This window comes from Perna viridis, chromosome 5 (genome assembly GCF_037379345.1).
Source record: "Perna viridis isolate PV_CMFRI_1.1 ecotype Kerala chromosome 5, ASM3737934v1, whole genome shotgun sequence".
In the NCBI taxonomy this organism is placed as follows: Eukaryota; Metazoa; Mollusca; class Bivalvia; order Mytilida; family Mytilidae; genus Perna; species Perna viridis.
The window spans coordinates 50,597,862-50,617,390 of record NC_142449.1 but is presented as its reverse complement, the minus strand read 5'-3'; the positions used below and the strand labels follow the sequence as shown (position 1 = coordinate 50,617,390).

The window sequence follows — 19,529 nt, the reverse complement described above, 5'->3', positions numbered from 1 at the left end:
AGGTACAACAAAAGAGTTCATGTTTATTAGATCTACAGTTTCTATTTTACCTTTTTTCTCTACCATTTAACTCACTTCAGGAGCAAATACACATTTTAATGAGAATTAGTGATTTCTTGATCTCTGTCTTAGGAAACTTTCAGACCAAAAGTTGTTCTCAAATTAATATCAATTCAAACTTTTATTGTAAGCATTCAAAATTTAGCAATCTCCGTAAAAATCATTTTCTGATAATCATTTTTCCAGTTCTCTGCTGTTTAAATTAGTTGATACAAAAAAAAAACAAAAACAAAACAAAACAAAATTAATTTCATTTTTATTGTAAGGTTTGCATGTAAAACTAATATATGATAAAAACAACAAAAGATTCACAAATCAAGTACTGAATACATCAGATTTATACCTTATATGGACAGATTTTAATGACTACATAGTTTCTTAGCAAAAATAAAAGCATTCACGACATATAATTTTATTTCATATCAGCGAAAAATCAGTAATTTTAATTGGATAAAACCTTTTCACATGGTACTAATTAACCTGCAGTATAAAGTTTTACCAGTCAATACCATATGGTGATAATGCCCGGTTAAGAATTTAGAGTTACATCCCCTTATTAAAACACATTTGTGATCAAGCAGTTGTCAATGTAAATATGCAGAAGCACGATTTGCCTGACTTTCTGAAAAAAATCAAGGATATCGTTCCTCAAATGAAATAAACATAGATGTTGATAAATTGGTAAATATCGTGATATTTAGACTGCCCATAGGACAGTCTTAATATCACGATATTAACCAGTTTATTGACAACTATTATATAATTCCCCTTCAATGTTCAAAGTTTAACTGCATCAGAAAGATTTGAGATTGAAGAAGCTAAAAATGTACGTTGAAAATTTAAGCAAGTAATTTCAGAAGGACGGAATCTAACATATAATAATTAAAACAAACTTTTTACAACAGCATCAATTATTTTTCCTATGTATGCAGTAAATGGTAAATTAAACAAAATCTATAAAACATTGAGTAAACACTAAAATACTATATCACAGTCTGGCAAATTGCTGTAAAAAGTCAATTGACATTTACACATAATAAATATCTCCTACATACACATGATACATGATACCTTGAATGAAAATAAAACATGAAAAAAATTATAAGTGTATAAATTAAGTAGCTTGTTAAAATTCAGCACCTTCACATAAATGTGTATATCTGAAACCCGAATTTTAAGTATGAAATATGCATGTATGAAACCACATAGCAAAAAGAGGGAGTTTAGTAAACCAACTCGATGTAACAGATGCTGATCAAAAACAAAATATTCTTCATTGACTTGCATGTATGACTTGAAACCATTTGGCTTAAAGAGGGAACCTAGTAAACCAGTTCAATGTAATAGGTGCTGATCAAAAGCAATATTTTTCAATGACTCTGCAGACTCGGGTTATCAGATAAATACAGCTTTCATTAAAATGTAAAACTGACAAGTTTAAAATCATTAGGTGTGCCAAAACACAATAAAAAATAAATAGATGTACTTTATACATAGAATATCGAAAAACAACTTTTCATTATAAAAATGACAGATAAAACTTTATTTTGATACAACCAACAATTTATTCTTTTTTTTTTTCATACAATGAAGGATCGAGTCACTTAACAATTTCACCTATTACATACATGTATTTCATGATGAACTATACAACATGCCGTTATCACTCAGTCACAGTAGAAATCTATCACATCAAACTTCATTTCTTGTTTTCACCAGACATACTTTCAATAATCTACTAGTAAAGTTAGAATTGTAAATATGCTCTATTCCTTCTTAACAGCCCTCAGTCCAATGTTTGGGATTTACCCTAGCTCTATTATTAGAATGTTCCATCAATCTGCATTTCTTTCTCAACAGCTTCCAAAGCATTTAAGCACTGTACAGTTACATTTAAAGACCCAATCTCTATCCTCTCATTGTTGGCATCAAAAACTGGAAAGAAAAAAAATATAAAAACCATTGGTCAAAACCATTAATAACTCCTTCACTATTTAATTGCATTTTGAATCTTCTAAAAAATAAAACATGAAAAGTTCATAAAATGAATTTGTATTTTGTATAAACACCAACAGCAATGAATTTTATGAGCATGCACTTATTATTTTGATGCAGATGACATTTCTCACTGATAAACTAATGTCAAGTTACTAAAAAACTTGTTTTAATTTGATGCAGAAGTAAAATGTAGGCATGATTAATATATAAAACTACTTGGAATCAAACTACTTTATATGTACAAATTATACTCCCTCATAAAATCCTCAGATTATTTTAATAATACATTTAATACTAACTTGGAATATCACTATCAACAACATCCTTCTTATTAACCAGTATATCTCGCACACTGACAAACGCAATGCCGATGTCTTCACATTCTCCCTCTTCATCGTCATCAGGTGGTTCACTAACAACAGTAAATCTAATTCTACCACCATCAGGATCATCAGGTAACAACATACCAGCTAAGTATTGACGTTTTGAGTAGTTTTTAGCCATGTCAACATGGAATGCTGAAATAGTAAAGTTGTGAGATGAAATACAGTACAAAATTTCCATAACATCAATTAAGGAGGTAGACCTAGGTTAAGGGACATAACTCTTGGAATCAGTGATATGTTTGCATCATATTCAATTTCACCAAAGCCTTTCAAGCTTTCATTTGAAACAGAATGAAATAACTCCAAGTTACTTTGGTGCCTACATGAAATTGATGTAAAATGCTGAAAACAAACATTCCAATGATTTCTAAGAGTTATGTCCCTTACCCTAAGTCTACTTCCTTAAAGACCCATAGTGAGCACACTCATAATAACCCCATGCTCACATAACTACACCCAAGAAAAAAGTAGTTCCATTGACTGATTTATGTGAAAAGATTATATTGCTACTAACTTTTCACAAAAGTTTGATGGAAATTGTTTGAAAAAAATAGGATGGGTCAAAATCATTATACACCTACAACTTCATTGTTTGGGGTATAAATATAGATTGTATCAGTAATACATAATTTGTTTGCCATGCATCAGAGAGCAGTGTCATTTCAACTTTACAGTCCTTATAACTTAATACTACAGTTATTACCAAGAGGTATCATTTAATTTCTTTTCTTACTTTTTGCAGATCTTTATGAAATCAACATTTTATACCCATCACTGTTTCTTCACTGTGCAATTTACAAACTCCATTTCATTGAACATCAACTTACTTTTGCTAAAATTAAACATAATCTGTTGTTCTGCCTTGGGTTTTGGTAGGGAGAAAGGAGTCTCCAGTTCATCTGGTTTGATGCCAAGGAAGTTGTAGGAGACAAAGAGTTGGCGTATATCTTCATTATCAAGTACAGCAGCACCAGTAGACAGGCAGAGGTGGGATATTGTTACTGTGACAAGGTTGCTCTTAAAAAAAGAAAATGCAAGAAAACAATTATTGTGGTTTATAGTTTTTGATGTAAATGAATCTACAGAGAAGAAAATGCTAACTCAAAAACATTCATATTTGATTTAACTTACTGAACAACATATGTAATTTTCAAATTTGTGGAAAATTATCCATTTATCTTTTTACTTTCAGCTATGAATAATTGTGAACTGTGTAAAAGAATTTGTCAAGAACGTTTTTTTTTTTGTGTGTGTATTTTTTTCTAATGGTGAACTAGTAGTATTGCCTTAGCCCTTATTTCTTGAAATGTTTCCTTTTTATAAATACTTATTATTATCCTTTTTCAGTTTCTGTAAAAATAAAACACAACAAACAACAATAGCCAAAAAAGTTATTCCATAAATTTGATAGCATATTTACAAATCTGAAACTTCCTTCTAACTTAAATGAAGGGCAATCATGGTAAAAAGAAAAAACAACAAGAAATCTGTGAGACAAGGCTCACAAATGATACCCCTGTTTTCAATCAAAGTCTGTGGCAGACCAGAAGTTGTCAAATTTTTCAAAAAATAAATCCCATCATATGGCACATATCAAGAGGAAAGTGTTAAAATTTCAAGCCCCTAAGATGAGCAGTTGCTAAGTAAACTGTGATTGAAAATGTTACGGACACACGAACAAGGGTAAAACAGTAATCGCACTCTCCTTTGGAGCAGAGGTATAAAAAACTCAGTGGATAAAGACCAAACAAAAAAATCAGAGATGAAACAACAAATACAATATATAACCTAAAAATAATTGGAAATGGGTAACACTGACTAACAAAAACTAGGCACCTGAACCTGGAACACCCAAAGGGTGGTGTTGCCCAATCCTTCAAGAGCCTGCAGTCTGCCTCACAAAATTTACCAAAAGTTTCAATGTCACAGTCCATTCTCCAATTGTTCCATTGGAACTATGATTAATTTTTTGTGAAGCCAATAAAAGGCATTTTTAACACTGCTCTAATCCACTACACTTGATTTCACTTACACAAGCAAATGTAGTTCACATGAAATTAACATGAATTTCTTGTGAAGTGTCAATTCACATGAATTTCACACAAAATATGTCACAAATTTATTTGCTCAATTAGTGTGAAAATCATGCAAAATTCATGTGAAATAATGTTCCTGAGTATCAACCGAACACAACTACATGTACTTACTGGTTTATTACTCTCTTTATATTTCTTCTTTGACACGGGTGAGGCAGCCATCATAACCCCCTCACTATCCGATTCCACTGGAGGTCTGTCAGATTCTGATTCCTCCTCTATTATAGGAGGAGGTAAAGATTTGAGGGTTCCTCCATCAGAGGGAGTAGGGGCAGGAGTTATCTCCTCTGAGATATCTTCAGTTATCTCATCCTCTTCTGGCTCAGCAAACATCGTGTCAGACATTTTAGTACCCTCCTGTTTGAATAAAATATCAAGTACAAAAAAATGTATAGAAAAATAATGATATTGACAATTTTCTTAATGGTTCTCAGTTTGATATCAGGAACCATAGAATTCTGCAGTTTATAAAAATTGTTCTTCGTTCATTAACAAGTATTACAATATATAATCCAGTGTTAGAAACTTGATTTTTGGCCAACACAGACCCATCATAATTTTATGTAGACTGCACTGTAGATTTTAAAGGAAACTGATCAAATTTCATCATAGATCTGCTTGATTTGACATAGACTTGGCTCGTAAGTCTACTGCTAATTTCTTTCACTGATGATCAAAGGAATCAAAGGATTTGAACAAACAACATTTACCCACAAACAAATATATCATAAAACACAGGACATTAATGGTACATTAAGTGATACCCTGGATGCCACATAATGGTGAAAAAAGGGGGATGGTAAAAATTTCAAAATTGCCTGACTAAATACAATATTGATTTTGCTAAAAACTTAACCTGTGTTTTATGGTACTAAACAACTGTGCAAAGTTTCTCAAGTTATTATCTGGAAACCTTTGGGGAGAACAGACACATGGATGGACAAACACATAACTTTTTGGAGGGTATCACATAATGCCTTTTCACTTCATGGGGTGGGGTATAAAAATATACATTATTAGGAACTGAATTTGTACAAAACTTTTTAATATAATACCCTTTGCTACTTGTCTTTTAAAATCCATGAAACATACTTCAGGGCTTTCAGGCATAAAATAGTAAAAAAAGTTTTTTAATTATTTAACAAATATTTTATACAGTTCAAAACAAAAAACTTTCTTTAGTAATTAAAACAGATTGACATAAACTGAATATTCAAGTTTCCTTACCAATGATGTCTGAGAAGCTTGTAATGGTCCACTTTCATCTAAAAGTAAAAAAAGAAAATTTTATCTCATAATTTGTTCTTCATAACATCTTATTAACAAATAAACAACTATAAAAAAAAATTAACCTCAGAAATAAGAAAGGATGCTCATAACATGAATCTATGGTGAAATTATGAATATGTTTATTTGAAAAAAAGTTGATAGAAAAGAAATGGTTAGGACAGTAAATTATGATTTGAATGCTATTATTAAATGAATTATTAAAAAAAAATGAGAAAGTATGGTTACTTTTTCTATGTATCTAGCTGAAAAGACAAAACATTCTATTAGATATCAAATAAAAGAAAATCAGTGCCACATTATATGCTTACAAATCACTTCACAAAAAAATATACATCAAAATATCAAAACAATAACAAAAAAACACTGTATTTAATAACAAGAAACTGACTTCTTTCAATTTCCTGCAACACGCTGGGAAAATCAAACAAAATTACTGTAAATAGGAAGATTTAATCTTAGTTTCTATTCTTTTGAAGACTAAGCTTATAAACACCATCATATTATAGCGCATAAAACAATGATTTTGATGGAATTCAAGTTGATCTGCCTTGCATTAAATGACAATCCCCAAATGAACTGCCTTTGGTAGGAACTATCCAAATGAGAAAGAGATTTAAACTTTCTATCAGACATAAATTCTAACATCTATGGAATACTAGAAAGTTTAAATTTCCTTTTAATTGTTTAGTTATTTTTCATCAGGTAATGATAATTCAATTAAGAGAAGATGATCTCAATTCTCCGAAGTTAAATATTTTATTTACTGTAAGTATAAAATGTTAAAGATTTAGTTTTCTAAATTGTAGATACAAACTATGCAAAATGAAACACCCAGTACCGATGTTTGATTAAATTACTGAGTAGTCCACTTTACAGTAATTTGTTCAAGTAACATTAGAATTTTCTAAATCATGCATAGTTATTAAACCTGTAACTACTATTTTAAATTCTATTAATTTTGATTAAGACATTATGTATCTAGATAATGTTTCCTTCTTCTGCATGCAACTAAGTCCAGTAAAACATAGTTCTATTATAACATTACTGTACTGCCTAAGTCATAGGTACTTACATGCACGTAATTGCCAATTAGTATAGTTGTATAGGATATATAATCCTACTAAGAAGAATATAGTTTGATTCGCCCCATTTAAGACATTTGAAACAATCACTTTTGATTAAGTTTACCCATTTAAAGACAATCTGTAACTATCTTTTGGTTCCAAAAGCCCCATCAAAAATATTAATAGATACCTTTTGGTTCACACAGCCCCGATAGAAACATTGGTAACTACCTCTTAACACTACAAAGGGCACCATGCCTGCTTTATCTTCAAATTTTAACTAGCAAAACTTGAAGATTTACATACAATCTTCTCTTTAAAATATTTCAATATGTTTCCTATGAAACCCTCTCCTTGTAATAAAAATGGTACAAAGGATAAATAAGTCATGCATGTGGATGTATAGAGATAAAATATCATAATATAATATTGCCAACATTCTGCAGCACAATACAAAGGGGCATAACTCTTATATAAGATGTGCAACTCTTACCTCAGGACAATTCCCCCATTAAATATTTTGGACTACTTTAGCATCTTAAAGATTTGAAATCACCAATTTATTATCTTAAAATGACAAATTTTATAAAATATCTCATAATAAAAGTAAACTTTTTGATAAAATATCTACCGTTAAGTATAACATGGGTTTATCCTTATACATTTCTTACTGGTACATCAAGTTAAGTTATAAACAACAGAGGTAACTTAACAATTGTTCCATTCAGACACCTACATGCAGTGACAGAATAAAACAATTGATAGGTCTAACTTTAATCAGACTGCTTCTTTCCCAACCCAGAGGTTTTGATTAATCACCAATATCATTGGTCAGTAAAATGAAATTTGACATCAACCTCAGAAATATAGTTTCTAACAACCTAGGTAAGAGTTGCAACTACCTAGCACCGTTCTCATACACTCCAAGCAGTTTACCTAATTTTCTTCTTGATTTAGGAACAGGTTTAGTTCCCCTCTTTTTACCTAAACGATGATTCATATATTTGATTAAGTTCAAGAAGCAAAATGTAGAATTAAAACACTTTGATGAGATGTTAAAAAATTTAATGTGTTTCAGACACTTCTAAATGCCACTAAAAGAAAAACCAGCCTTGAGAGAAAAATCACACATAAAATGATACTGTAAACTCAATTACTGTTTGAAGATTCTTATAGGACAATTTCTAATAGAACTGTTTCAGACCATTTGGAAAAAGAGCATCTTAACCATTTAATTCATTAAGTGCAAGTATTCTTTTTAAAATTCATTGGTTACGATATACACAATAGCTAATCTGAATATGTAAAGGCACATTAAAAAAGTCAACTTCAACAGTTCAGAAAATGAAAAAATTATATGAAGAAATATTTTTTGTTTTATATATATATGCAAGTTGACACTTCATTAAATGTGTGAAAACTGAATTATGGAGTCATGATGTTAGTAGAAACAGCACACAAAAATGGTTATCAGATGAGTAAATGAGTACAATGGCAATGATATAATATGGTACCAGATGGCTTGGAGTTATCTCCCTTTAACAATGGTTTTATCAACTGTGAAGATGATTTATCATTTTCTGATGACTTGGCTTCAGCTGTGTCTAAAAGATTTCCAATTTTTATTGAAAATTAAAAAGTAATTCTTCAAATTCCCCTTGAAGGTCAATTTTCCTTCAGAATATTGCTTACTCATTTCATGATTTATAGTTTTTTTATATTGAAGTTTTACGAATAGTTAAGAGCATTTCACAAAATTTGAACAAATGCCCTTTGAAATGGGGAATCTTGTTTGGTAGAAATATCAGGATAAAAGAGTATGATGAGACAATGTAGAGGTTTAAAAGACGTTTAATACATTAGACCTAAAACTGAAAATGGTGATGAAGACAGATGATTCTATTCACATAGGATCCATTAATTATGGTAAATTAGGGGGAAATATTTCATGACATACAAGAAGTAATTAGTTTAATTATGGTAAATTAGGGGAGGGGATATTTCATTACATGTCTTCTTTAAAAGGTCAATCTGGGAGGGGATAGTCAGGATTACTGGAATACCTTTTGAATTATCTATAACTTCATCAGCTATTTCACTTATATCATCATCATGTTCAGTTTCTAGAGAATCATCTCCAGCTCCTTTCTCATATTGATTATATACTAATTTATAACAAAAGTGATTTGTTAGTTTTTGTATTGTAAAAATATGAATTAAATGGATCATACTTGAATAAAAATCATATAAAAACTTCATCTGTTTTTTTTTGGTTTGTGAGAAAAAAAGCTTTATTTGACATAGGGAATAATTTTTTTTTTTATTTAAGTATCTTTCCTTACAATAATAAAAATACATGGAAAGGAATACCTAACGGTATGAAAAAAAACATGTCTCTCAGGGCAAAGTTAACAGGGAGATAATTTTGGGGGGTTCATTTACTTTAATTCACACCACACATTTACCTTTCAATGTTTCTTGTTTTATTTTGTCTTTGTCAACTAATAATCATGATAATAGAAATGAATGATTACATGGAGAGAAAAAACATGATTCAGAGGTTGATCATGATTGAAATAAAATGAAATCATGATTAAAATAAAACTGAATCTTTATTCAAATGAAAGTGAATCATCAGTGAAAGGAAAGTGAATTATTACTGAAAGAAAGTGGATCATTATTGAAAGAATCTAAATCATGATTAAAATGAATCTGAATCATGAATGTACAAAATACTGTTGCAAGAATGCACAGAAAAATAAAATACTCAAAAATGAATAATTTTGAAACAATGATCAATTGAATTAGAAATACTCTGAAATCATCATACATATATATAGTTCAATAAAAGCATGTGTAAATACCAGTGAAAGTTTAAATGAACTTAATGAATATATAATCAGGATGGATATGGTGAATATGTCAAAGAGACAACAACCCCAATGGGATGAAAAATAACAGTTTCTGTTTCAATGAACAATGAAACTCATTCAATACTTTCAGACATTCAATTAAAAAAAATATCATAAGTATAAAATAATCCTGAAAAGAAAAAATTCCTGTTAAAGGCAAAAAATCAACATTAAAACATTCAAATACAAGTTCTATTATAGAAGAGAGCATATGACATAAGGATTTTCACCCAATGTTATTAAATACAAGTTCTATTCTACTTGTATGAAATATGGAATTTCGCACAATGTAAATTAACTGCTTTCTTTTTTTGGATACACCCTACTGAATATCACTAGGTCAAAAATATTCAACTACTTTTTTTCAACTAAAATTTCAAAATTCTCATAACAAGTATAAAATTGAATTAAAACTTTTGTTTCCACTAAAATTATGAAAACTGAAGGCACCCAACACCATTCAAGTGAGGTATTTCAAACAAGGCAATCAAAAATCATTGTTGGAATCAATATCCTAACCATGTCAAAATACAAGATGCTGACAAAGATGGAAATAATTTCTTAACCCTCAACTTATAAACATTAAAATATTTCAATGCCCAGAAGGCCTTGAAAGTTATTAATATTCTATGACATTATGAACAACTGTACTATAACTGGGTACTGGTAATTACTATAAAAAATGCTATTAAAGACATATAGTATATTACATGGTGGTATGAATGATATGCTACTACTAAAATATTTTTCATAAAATGATTATGTGAATACTCCAAGTGTCAGTTGAATGTGAAATTATTTTGTGTTTTTTTTAGACATGGAATGGGTGTTAAGTGATTTAACTGGTGATCAGTGAAAATAACTAGATGAAACAAAACAAATAAAAAAAAAACAGAAAAAAGTTCACCAGTATACATTCAAGTACATACAAGCAAAGACAAGTAAAATGAAACAGATTTACCCAGAAACTTAATCAGGAAGCTTGAGTAATAGTGTATTAGTGAGAAGTAGATTGCATTATGGGTATTATTTAGAAATAGAAAGATTAGCAGGTCAAGTGAGACACAATGAAGGCAGACTACGGTCCAGAACAACAAAACTTGAAAACAATTACTTGAGGAGGTCGACCTAGGGTATGGGACACAACTCTTACAAATCATTGGAACGTTAATATTTACCATTTTACATCAATCTTATTTAAGCATCAAAGTAACCTGGATTGATTTTATTATTTTATTCTGTTTCAAAAGAAAGCTTGACAGGCTTTGGTGAAATTGAATATGATACAAACATATCACTGATTTCAAGAGTTGTGTCCCTTACCCTAGGTCTACCTCATTAAGTCCAAGAAAATTCTTGACTGTATGTGAAGTCATTGATTTCTAAGATTAATTAGAGTTATCAAAGTAATAAAGTTAAAGTTAAGAAAATTCTCAGAATTTTTAAAGTTTTGTGGTGCTCAGGCCAGACAAGAGGAAAAAGATAGTGCATATTTTTTAAGGCAACAGAAAGTTGAGTGCTCTTTGAGGATGAATCATAGATTGTGGTAGCTAACCTGGCTCTGAAACTCTCTCGGGTGAGAGTGGTGGGCTCGCTACACTCCGAGGTGTTACAGACCCCACTGGAGTATGTGGTGGGCTACCCTTGCTTCTTGGTGTTATAGACCCTACTGGCGTATGAGATGGAGTTGCTGATTTTTTGCTCCTCGGTGTGGCTGATTTTGAACTATGTGGTGATAGCACTCCCTGAACTGAACAGTGTATAAATTTGATGATAGAATGAAATACTACAAACCTTACACTAGCAATAATCTACATTTTGCATTCCCTCTATCCTCCAAGTGCAAAAAACATGATACATTGTAGCAGTGTTGTTTGGGGGAACCAATTTTCATATTTTTAATCATAAATGAGTTGTAGCATTATGTAATGAATGTCCATAAAGAAATACTAAATCTGTTAAAATACTTTAATCAAAATGATATTGATATACCAGTTAAAAATCTACAAACCAACAAAACTTCACACCACTGTGAAAATTGGTACCCACAAAACAAATTACTTTAAAAAAAAAAAGTTCAAATGTTGGTTCATGAATCACAGAAGCATGTATCTCCCAACCTGTAATGGTACAGTAAAACCTGTCTATACCGAACCCCTTTTGGACTAGAATTTTGTCCAGTTTAGAAATATTTTGGCTTTCCCAGTTTCAAAATAAAATGACATGAAAAGACTTTAAAAAAAGATTTTTTCAAGGTTTGGTTTAGACAAGTTTCACTGTAGGAAACAAACCCCTGACCAGTGACAGTCTGCTTAGGTCAATCTATCTCTCTTATAGATGTTCACAGCTCATGTTCTTCCATTATTGCCAGATTTTCGGACTCCTTTGCTTTTATCCAATTCTTAGCATGATATGTTTTGCCAAGTGAACCCAACTTTTCTTTTCATAATTTCATTGACCACACCTTATATTGTCATTAGTGAAGTTTTTATGAAATTCTTGTTATTTCTTCTGGGTTTTTAACAGAAAAAACCTACTAAGGCAAAAACGATGGAAAATCATGAGAAACCCTTTTCCCACCAAACTTTCAAATGCTTACATCTCAAAAACAAGCACACTGACTCATCAAAATTTTCTTCTTATATTAATTGAAATCCTTGTTATTCAATAGACAGAGCAGCAAACATCCTTAATCATAATGAAACATCCCAAAGAACAATAATAAAGAATTGCTCAAGTTGTAATCACCTCCATGTTCTTAAACCAATTATCACATAAAAGCCAGTACTTTCTAAGTAAAAAGTTTGAATGTTTGTGCATTCTAAACAAAATCAATCACTGCTAAACTTTAAGAAGCAACATAAAAACTCGACATATCAGCCAGAAATTCTCCTTGCAGTAATTAGAAATTATTCATTTACCAAACAACAAGCAGAACAGTTCCTGAAATGTATATCACATGCACCTGAAATTCCATGCCTACATACTTGTGATATAATCAACATTTCAAAAATCAGTACGGATAGTAGGAGGTTACATGTATGGGAATATTTTGACAACAAATTACCTTGTTCCTCTGAACTTCTCCGTGACCCTGACCTTGGTGATGGGCGTGGACTTTCGTCAGGTGCTGTGAATCAATGTGTCACATGTGTATTAATGTGTAAAACAAAATGAGGAGCACAAACCTCCCACTTCTAAAATGTGTGCTAGTTATATTTAGTTCTTTTCATGTGTTCTCCAAAGTTTGTGCGAACTTTCCAATGTCCTCTGTGAAAATGAGTGTTTCTGATGTTAATATGTGTATTTGTCCTCTGTGAATTTGTGTGCTTCTGATGATAACATCAGAATCTATATATGCTTTTGTAAATCACATAAAAAATGATAATGACAGTATGTTTTCAGTGTTTATGATTGTTTTTAATCTATTATTCTACCTTGATTTAATCATGGCAATATCTAAGCCTTTAATCATGGCAATATCTAAGCCTTTAATCATGGCAATATCAAGCCTTACTACTTAAATTTTGAAAACTTCATATGAAAGTTTATTTGCCAATTCTAGATCATTTTTTGAAAATGAGCTGCACTAATAATCAAACTAATTTTTGCACACTATTAGCATATACATGCATTAACCACAGTTTTAGCCTACTCTAGTTTATTTTAAGCAACTGACTGCACTTGTATCGAAAAATTAAAAAAAACTACCTATCCAAAGAATTATTATATATTCAAAATTTTAGCAAGCATCATGTACATGTAAACAAAATGAATGAATGTTCCCATTCAACATTAAATAACTGATTTATTAAGGCATCCTTCAAATGATGAAATGATCATTTTACCTACCTGGGAGTGTTTCTGATTGGATGGTATCAGACATGCTTGGTAGCATACCAGAGACAGTTTCTGTTATAGCTGCATGGACAGAGCTCTGTTCAGCAGTATCCTCTAGTCTTCTTGAAACCTTTTTCTGGTAGAAATTATTCAACAATTAAACAGCATGCATAAACTCAATGAACATAAATAAAAAAATACCAAGGATCAGGCTTACAGACTTGTCTAATCTTAAGTCTGTTCCCTGCAGTAAAATAAATTAAAAAGTAAACAAATTTTAACTAGTTTAATACCTGCTGCTAAAAATTCATCCCATTTCATTGCAAATATGGGACAATCCTTTCCAAAAACCTGAAGCAAAAGACATATTTTTTGTTAGTTTGTTTAGTTAATTTGCCTGTTTACTGAAACTGCCATTCTTTGAATTCTCCTTATTCTGCATATTACTTCTTATATATAAGAAGCAATTTGTCTGCATGAGTTATGGACATGGACCTCTTCCCATTACCTACCATTGCTTTGGCATCTGGAGTGATTGGAGTGGTCACCATTTATGACCCCTCCCTCTACCTACCCTTGGTTTGGCAACTGTTGTGATGGGTGTGGCCATCATTTATAACCCAACCCTCTACCTACCCTTAGTTTGGCAGAAGGTGTGATTGGTGTGGCCATCATTTATAACCCAACCCTCTACCTACCCTGGGTTTGGCAGCTGATGTGATAGGTGTGACCATCATTTATAACCCCTCCCTCTACCAGGGGTCGCACTGGGCTTCACCAATGTCGCAATTTGCGATTTTTTATTTTATCTGGCGACAAAAATAGCCAGTAGGCACCTAGGTTTTGTATATTAAAATTGACAGGAAGTTTAACAGCAATGGATATTCTCTCCAATTAAACAATTGTGTTGACACCTGGTCAGAGTTAATTGACTATGACCAATTTACGACTGAAGGCAATTAAAGGTAATTAGACCAGGCGACTGGACTGACAATATCCTCATGGGAGGTGTCAATCAAATGTAAATATATTATTGAGCCAATAAAAACTCTCATCATCTGGTCAAAGGTAAACACAATTAAGGCCATGTGCATGTGGCTACACACAAGTTTCACAGCCCTATTTAACCATTTAATACATTCAGAAACAGACTTACGTAATAACGGAATAATTTAAATCCAATTAACAATGATTATCCCATCAGTAAGTGTCTAAATACTTCGAAATGAAAAAAATGATAAAAGAAAATGGTTGACATTTGTTTACCCTTTGCCATGCGACTTTTTTGGCGGGAAAATAGGTAAACAAATAGAATGGGGATTCCCTATATCTAATTAAGGAAATGCTATTCAGATATCAAGATAATTAAACAGCGACACAATTAATGGTCCATGGTACAAAATGTTGTTTGTTAGAAATTAAAATTTAAACTTCAAGAGTCTGGCAACAAAAAATGGAAGCTGGCGATTGTTCTGGCGACAGAATTTAGGAAGCCAGAGCAGCCCCTGCTCTACCAACCATTGGTTTGGCAGCAGGTGTGATGGGTGTGGCTATCATGTTTAACTCAACCCTCTACCTACCCTTGGTTTGGCAGCAGGTGTGATGGGTGTGGCCATCATTTCAGACATGACTTCTACTGCCTCTTGTTGATCTTCCTTCCCAGCCATTGGTGTAGAGGAATGTGAAGGAGGTGGGAATCTTGCTGCTATCTTTCCCCTCCCATTAGGTGTGGATGGGGGTCGAACAGTCTCATCCAAAGCAGGTTTATCAACTACTTTAACAGTTGCAATAGGCTCCTATAAGTAATAATATTTTGTTGCAGGTAACTGATGTTAATGTTAGAAGTTTCCACTTTAAATTCCGACTGATTCACCATACACCTCTTAATAAAAGAGTTAAAACCGAAAGAAAACACAATAAACCCTCAATTTACACCTTTTCTGAAAGTAACGAAAGAGAAAAAAAAGACTTTTATACTGAATTCCAAACAAGCAATCTTTAAATTAAAAAAGTAATGTTAGTAATAATCTGTCTAATTACCACAATCAAAATCTGGCAATGACAATTTTGGCAATTTGAATTTCCCTGTTGCAAGGTGTGTATATGACTGAGCAGAACAGCATGCTAAGTTTAGACACGAAGATACTTTGGCCCAAATTACCAATGCACAGTACACCAAGACCTTAACTAACCTCTTTCTGGCCAGTAGTCCCTCTGGGAGGTAAATATGCCTCTTGCCATCTAATTTCCACCTCTATAGTACCATTAGTAGTTCCTTTAGGTCCCTTCAACTCAAATACTCCTGCGATAGCTTTACTGTGACACAATGGTATCATGGGTACCTCAGCAAAACCAAGGTATGAAGCTTGTTCAGGATCCGTATCATCAAACACAAAAATTGTCAGTTGCTACAAGTATTGAGATATCAATAATTATAACTAATAGACTTTGAACATTTGTATTTTAAATTGAGGCAACAAGAACTGTCATAAAACCAATACTCACTATCTTGATACCTCCACTCAAACTTGATTACATGCACCTTTTGACCTCAAAATTAACTTAAATCAAAATATAAAATAGGAATTGCACAACAGGAATATGTAATCAAGATTTTGTGAAAGTTTCATTAAATTCTATTCAGTGGTGTAGGAGGAGTAACTGATAAGAGATGGGTATCCCACTGCTTAATGGAAGAAAAGAAAGGAAGGAAGGAAGAACAGACATTCCTATTACCAAAATTTTCTTATAGAGTGAAACTTCTCAAAACCGGCCACCACTGGGACAAGAAAAAATGGCTGGTTTATAGGGGTGGCCAGTTTTGTGAAAAACAGCAATGCATTCTAAAATGTGTTCTATAACCCTACACCTTGTCAGTTTGTTGGTCGAGACATGATTTGATTTTACAAACACTACTGCCTACAAAGTAATGATCACGGTTTTGAAAGAATGTGTATTAAAGATCAAAGGGCTATTGATGGGTATTGTCTGGATTAAATTTGTTGTTTAAACTACTGTCCCCTTCAATTAACATCTGTCCACTGATGAAATGCAAACCAGTCAGTGAATGAATTATTAATTACTTTATATTACGTGATCATTTACAATTTTGTTGACACTTTTATTACAGGTGAACAATAACTAGGCGGCCGGAATTGAGAGGTTGTTTTTATTTGAAATATGTAACTAAAACTGTGAAAAATCACCCGATGTATTGTTTTAGGTGGCCGTCTATTGAAGACAAAACACACAGGTATATCAGCCGGGACTTTTTGAAACGACCAGTTTGAAGGGAATAATAATTCAACGAAGAATGATTAATACAAACAACTTGTTATTCCACAAATAACAATGTTTATTCTACATTTTGGACTCCTTGACAAAAACTGCAAAAACATTTACTGCAATGGCAGTTTAAGTTCATCATTTTCAAGAGATATCATTTCTATACACTTATTCAAATTACATCATTACCAATGGCCACAATATATATTGTTTATGTTTCACAGCTTTTTTTTAGGATGCATATAAAGACAAAAAGATGCACATTGTCTAGCATACTCCAAGTCATAAACAATTCTTGGATTGTATATAGAAAGTTAATGTGCTGAAAATATAGTCAGGGGATACAAATCATTAGTTTTCATTCAAAAGCCATACACCAAATATAAAAACAAATTATTTGGACAGTTTGAAGCTGAACAATTATGAAAATGTGAGCAGACAGACAGGCAAAAGGATGGGCAGACAAGGTGACTGCAGTACAGCAAGATATGTGTAGTCTAAATATATTGATTTAAAGTGTAAAAAAACAAGCAAAACCTTGGAATGCAGATTAAAAGTACTGTCTACATACCTTTGTTTTCAGATACTGGTCAAGATCTGACGTCATGGCAACAGGATATGTTTTGTGATCATGGAACTCAGGGTTGTTGCTAGCAGTTACAATGGAAGTGTCATGATCATTGTTATCATAAAACTGATACACACAGTATGGGGATGGCTGTACACCTGAAAAAAATTATTATCATAAATAATAATGCACAATGAAACATACACCATGGAAATTAATTTAAAAAAAAAAAAGAAAAATAACTAAGATCTTTATCCACCATTCTATCACCTAGATTTCTTATTTATGAACTTCACTGCTTATAAATCTGTGTATACTACTTGATGAAAATCAGTATTTTTTACTATATTATATGAAAATGATCTGTGAAACTTGGTGTGATTTTTACATTTATGCTATGGAGGGATTCAGTCTGCAGAATGAATTTTGAAGTAAAAATTTGTAGAAACTACAGAGAATCATTCAATGGTAACACCTTTGTACTTAACAAGGATACATTAAAGTAGTAGTCTTTGTAAGAATTATGCAAATTCTGTAATACATGATACACCACAAAAAAGGCTACACATTTTTACTTTTGTTATTAAGTTGCTTTATAGGTCATGCAGGTCTATATGATGAAATGTATAATTATTCATTCCAAAGTGAAGTGTCTGATAATCCACATTGAAAATCCAACAGTCTCTATTGTATTTGTTATTCACAGAGTTATCTCCCTTAATTTTGAATTCCACAGTACGTTCTATATAATTTTTATCTCCTATGAACAAGAGTTATATGAAAATCCTCATGATAATTTCTGTTTACCCTAACATTTTAAACAGAATATCAAAAATAAAAAAATTGTAGGCTTTCCAACTGCATGATTCTTATAATGAGTGTTAATTATGTCTATATTAACTTGCAAATTAAGCCCTACCTTTCCTTCTAGACAGTAAGCCATTACATCGTATGACCTTTATATGAAGTTGGTTAATATTATCAATCTGTTGACGTTTCATAGCAACCTCATCACTGGCCTCGATGGCTATCTCTGCTGCTCTCTTATTGGTTGATATATAACCCAATGCTTTTGTTCTCTCCTAAAATATTTTAAAACTCATATTTAAAAAATATACAGTACATGTATCCTCCTACCATTTTATAATTACTCAAGAATTACTATATTTCACTAATGGCTTACAATATAGCATAGATTCATAAATAAAATGATCAATGTCCTATTTTTAAAGGATTTCTATAACCAAACAAAATTTAAACACGTGTCTAAAGACAACGATGACAACATCATACCAAATTTTTTTGTGGTCATATCAAAACATCTCAGTAAAATTCTTCTTAACTGAACTCTGATTAAGCTGAAAAATCTGCTAAAACCGGGCATCACCTGCGGCCCCACCATGTCTGTTATGTAAATCAAAAATTGCATAAACCATACAAATCCTGTCCCAAAGAGGTTCAGTTTAGACAGATTTCACTATTAGTAAACTCTGTTCCCTACCTTATAAAGTCTGAGAGCCTGTTCCATAGGAACTCTAAGTCTAATCCAGTACTCCACCATTCCAAGGGTACCTGATCCAGAAGCACCTATAATGAAGAAACCAACTCTGTCAACAACATGCAGTACACCTCATGCAGTGAAATATGAGAAAGTTGAGTAATACTGTTATTTTATCCAGACATTACAACCCTAGAATATGCTGAGTTAAAAAATGTCAAGTTATTCAACAAATAAAACCTAGGTCTTTTGTAAATTTGAGGACCAACTGCATATACCTACACAATTTCCTAATAAGATTAAGGTACTCATAAAACACATGCATTTCAGTCTTTCTCTACAAGCAATTCTTCAACCACTTTTAATCTAACCAACATATTATTACCTATTAGTGTTGCTGTTCCATGTATTCTGCCATGAGGTTTATCAAATATATCTTTAAACACAAGTTGACAGGCAGCTACAGTTTTATAATCCTGTCCAAAGGACTGGTGCATTTCAAGAGTACATGATTCCTAGAGAATAGAAAATA

The 19,529-nt window shown here is 31.9% G+C and overlaps 1 protein-coding gene across 11 annotated transcripts in view; it reads right to left on the bottom strand.

The window, feature by feature from the left end:
• Positions 1-304: 304 nt before the first annotated feature.
• The window catches only part of LOC148618122 (protein fantom-like), a 39,060-nt gene continuing 19,835 nt past the window's right edge, over positions 305-19,529 (bottom strand). For 2 of the 11 annotated variants that reach the window (XM_088585999.1, XM_088586000.1), the window contains exons 23-37: positions 19,383-19,512; positions 19,001-19,086; positions 18,419-18,581; positions 17,503-17,657; positions 15,839-16,054; positions 15,227-15,442; positions 13,659-13,782; positions 12,874-12,936; positions 11,362-11,556; positions 7,831-7,878; positions 5,768-5,805; positions 4,652-4,897; positions 3,272-3,461; positions 2,358-2,576; positions 305-1,995 (exon numbers count right to left, since the gene is read on the bottom strand). In XM_088585999.1, coding sequence (XP_088442125.1) covers positions 1,883-1,995; positions 2,358-2,576; positions 3,272-3,461; positions 4,652-4,897; positions 5,768-5,805; positions 7,831-7,878; positions 11,362-11,556; positions 12,874-12,936; positions 13,659-13,782; positions 15,227-15,442; positions 15,839-16,054; positions 17,503-17,657; positions 18,419-18,581; positions 19,001-19,086; positions 19,383-19,512 — 2,202 coding nt within the window. In that variant the 3' untranslated portion in view covers positions 305-1,882. Of the gene's footprint in view, positions 1,996-2,357; positions 2,577-3,271; positions 3,462-4,651; positions 4,898-5,767; positions 5,806-7,830; positions 7,879-8,408; positions 8,499-9,359; positions 9,396-11,361; positions 11,557-12,873; positions 12,937-13,658; positions 13,783-13,939; positions 13,998-15,226; positions 15,443-15,838; positions 16,055-17,502; positions 17,658-18,418; positions 18,582-19,000; positions 19,087-19,382; positions 19,513-19,529 lie in introns of all 11 variants that reach the window. The other 9 variants (XM_088586003.1, XM_088586001.1, XM_088586005.1 and 6 more) reach the window with 9 other exon arrangements.